The sequence below is a fragment of the Gekko japonicus genome, unplaced genomic scaffold, assembly GCF_001447785.1.
Source record: "Gekko japonicus isolate JY-2015 unplaced genomic scaffold, Gekko_japonicus_V1.1 scaffold2663, whole genome shotgun sequence".
In the NCBI taxonomy this organism is placed as follows: domain Eukaryota; kingdom Metazoa; phylum Chordata; class Lepidosauria; order Squamata; family Gekkonidae; genus Gekko; species Gekko japonicus.
The window spans coordinates 11,768-15,162 of record NW_015168125.1 but is presented as its reverse complement, the minus strand read 5'-3'; the positions used below and the strand labels follow the sequence as shown (position 1 = coordinate 15,162).

General features: G+C 50.0%; 1 protein-coding gene across 1 annotated transcript in view; it reads left to right on the top strand.

The window, feature by feature from the left end:
- LOC107113550 (4-aminobutyrate aminotransferase, mitochondrial-like) overlaps positions 1 to 3,395 on the top strand; it is a gene marked incomplete at its 3' end in the record, with an annotated part of 29,464 nt that overhangs the window by 14,987 nt on the left and 11,082 nt on the right. The window contains exon 2 of the mRNA XM_015414896.1: positions 1,209 to 1,338. Coding sequence (XP_015270382.1) covers positions 1,269 to 1,338 — 70 coding nt within the window. The remainder of the gene's footprint in view (positions 1 to 1,208; positions 1,339 to 3,395) is intronic.

Genomic DNA, 3,395 nt, shown 5'->3' with positions numbered 1-3,395 from the left:
TTGGTCCCTGTATGACACAGTGTTGGACGGGATGGGCCATTGGCCTGATCCAACATGGCTTCTCTTACGCTCTTATACATGCTCTTGATTTTGTATAATGGACGTCGTTTCAGAAACGGCTCCTCTCAGCATCCTGGGGACTGTGGTTCTGGAAGGGACGTGAGAGAATTCTCGGCACCTTCATTCAACGACAGTTCCCAGAATTCTTTGAGGGGAACTGCCCATGGCAGTTAAGCGGCTACAGAGACAGAGTTAAAAATGCCTGTGCCTGATATGCCCTTATGTGAGGTTGCCAACTCCAGGTTTGGAAATACCCGGAGATTGGGGAAGTGGACCGTGAGGTGGGCCGGGTTTGGGGAGGGGACAGACTTCGGTGGGGTATAATGCCATTAAGGTGGGGTCACCAGGTCCAATGATAATGCCCTTGGGGGAGAGATTTTTCAGTGGGGGGGGGCAATGCTCCCTCTAAGCTGTGGAGTCCTGGAGCAACAATCCTACTTTGTGAGCTACTGGTATTAAAGTTGTGAGCGAGCCATCTGGCCATTGCACAAATTCGTTTGCTCTGGAGCCCTCCTTCCTGAGCGAACACAAAAATGTGTGAGAACATAAGAGAAGCCATAAGAGAACAAGAACAGAAGAGAAGCCATGTTGGATCAGGCCAGTGGCCCATCCAGTCCAACACTGTGCCACACAGTGGCCCAAACCCAGGGGCCATCAGGAGGTCCACCAGCAGGGCCAGAACTCCAGAAGCCCTCCCACTGTGGTCCCCGAAGCACCAAGAAGACAGAGCATTACTGCCCCAGACATAACAACATCAGAGAAGCCATGTTAGATCAGGCCAAGGGCCCATCCAGTCCACACAGTGGCCCAAACCCAGGGGCCATCAGGAGGTCCACCAGCGGGGCCAGAACTCCAGAAGCCCTCCCATTGTGGGCCCTCCAGGCACCAAGGAGACAGAGCATCCCTGCCCCAGATATAAAAACATAAGAGAAGCCATGTTGGATCAGGTCAATGGCCCATTCAGTCCAGGACTCTGTGTCATATAGGGGCCATCAGGAGGCCCACCAGAGGGACCAGAACTCCAGTGGGTGACAACATTCATAGGAATGAATGAATAAAACACACCCAAACTCGAGAGTTAGAAACCTGTTCTTGTAGTGCGCTGGCCAGAAGACGATGAATTTCTGATTCCCTCCTCTCTTTCCCAGGTCATCGGCCGAGACAGAAGGATCCGCGCTTGTTTGTTCTGAAGCAGAGCAAAGAATAAAATGGCACTGATGTTGCTGAGCCGACACCTGGCTTGCTTGCTGCAGCAAAACGCCAGGATCCTTGCAGATGGTAAGCGGTGATCGGTATTGTAGGGAGGGGGGTGGGAGTCTGGGGGGGGGGGGTAGAGATGTGAAGGCCCGGGAAAAAAACCGAAAAAATTCGGGGGGAAACAGTTTTTTCCCGTTTTTTTCCTGAAGATGTTTTGTTTTTTTCCGAAAAATTGAAAAAAGAAAAGAAAAAAAATGATTATGGAACGTTTTATTTTAACATGATGAATAAAATATTTTAAGACAAGGTGTTTAAATATTTTCCAAATTGTTTCTAAAATATATATATATGGTATCAGATTGATCTAATTTCTGTGCACTGAGGACAAGCAAGTCCTAGGTTACAAACTGAACTCTCCAATGCAAGAACAAGATGCATTTCTTCCTTTAGGAGGTGCTATTGTCAGAAGAAAATAAAAAGGTTTCAGTTTTGTTTTTGCATGTGGGTGGGTATTCTGTTTGTAATAATTGTTTGGATACACTATATTTTTAATATGCTAGTTGTGATAATTTCATGCCAAATAAAAATGTCCATAGTCATATTTTATGTTCCTAAAGTAACAGAATGACTTTCAATCTAGAAAAGACAAAAGAAATGCTAATGTAGCATTTTTTTTTCAATTTTTCCGAACATTTCCGTTCCCCCCCGAAAAAAACCTGATAAGATGGCGTTTCTCACCATCTTATCAGGCGATCCTTCAGTGAGAAGAGGAACGGGGTGGGGTGGGGGAACTTTCTGGAAAGACAGCTTGCGCATCACATCTAGCGTCGGATGTGCACCCAGTGCACTAGCGGGGCCATACAGGGATGGCTACCCGCATAACCCCCCCCAAAGAGCGTTACGCTCAGCTGAGGAAAATCTACTGGTGATCCCTGACCTGAAAAACATCTGGCTGTTCTCACCCAGAGCCAGGGCTTTTTTGGCCCTGACTGCGACCTGGTGAACTGTCTGCCAAATGACATCCGTCCCCTGTGGGACCTAACGCACTTCCGCAGGGCTTGAAAGGCAGAGACGTTCCGCCAGCTTTATGGTTGAGCACAGGAATGGCTACTTTTTCGGTGCCTGTTTGGTGTGGTGGTTAGGAGTGCGGGCTCTAATCTGGGAGAACTGGGTTTGATTCCCCACTCCTCCACGTGCAGCTGCTGGAGTGACCTTGGGCGAGTCACAAGTTGTTTCAGAGCTGTTCTCTCAGGAGCAGTTCTCGAGAGAGCTCTCTCAGCCCCACTGACCTCACAGGGAGTCTGTTGTGGGGAGGGGAAGGGAAAGGAGAGTGTAAACCGCTCCGAAACTCCCGAGTGAAGGGTGGGGTATAAATCCAATCTCTTCTTCTTTACACAAAATTCAGTGTGCCCTTTCTTATATCCTGCCTGTTCGCTTCCTGGCCAGTTCTGTGGGAGCGTAAAAATGGGCATTTTCCAGGTGTCCAGATGGGCAGAGACACTCCCCCTCCCATGCCAGCTGCTTCCAAGATGCTGAGATGCGATGTGGAATTGGCTGCCATTGCTTTCGGACTCTCTTTTTGAGAGCCAGTTGGGTGTAGTGGATAGGAGCGCGGACTCTAATCAGGGAGAACCGGGTTTGATTCCCCACTCCTCCTCCACATGCAGCTGCTGGTGTGACCTTGGGCCAGTCACAAGTTCTCTCAGAGCTCTTCCCTCAGGAGTGGTCCCCGAAAGAGCTCTCTCAGCCCCACCTGCCTCACAGGGTGCCTGTTGTGGGGAGGGGAAGGGAAAGGAGATTGTAAGGCGCTCTGAGACTCCTTTGGGTAGTGAAGGGCGGGGTATAAATCCAATCTCCTCCTCCTCTTCTCCTCCTCCTCCTGCTGCTTGCCACTGGCTAGCTGGCTGTCTGGGGGAAATTCCCCCCATGCGCAATGCACTGATGTTACCGGGAAGTGACATCAGCACATCGGTGATGTCGGGGTGGGGAACGCTCTGCTTTTGGGGCAAAACTCTGTGGTTTGAGGCTGTTTTTACCATAGAGTTTTGCCCAAAGAGCAGACCGTCACTCCCAACCCACTGAGGTCCCTTCTGGGTGATGTCAGCTTGTTGTGTGACATCCCCGCCCACCCCCGGAAC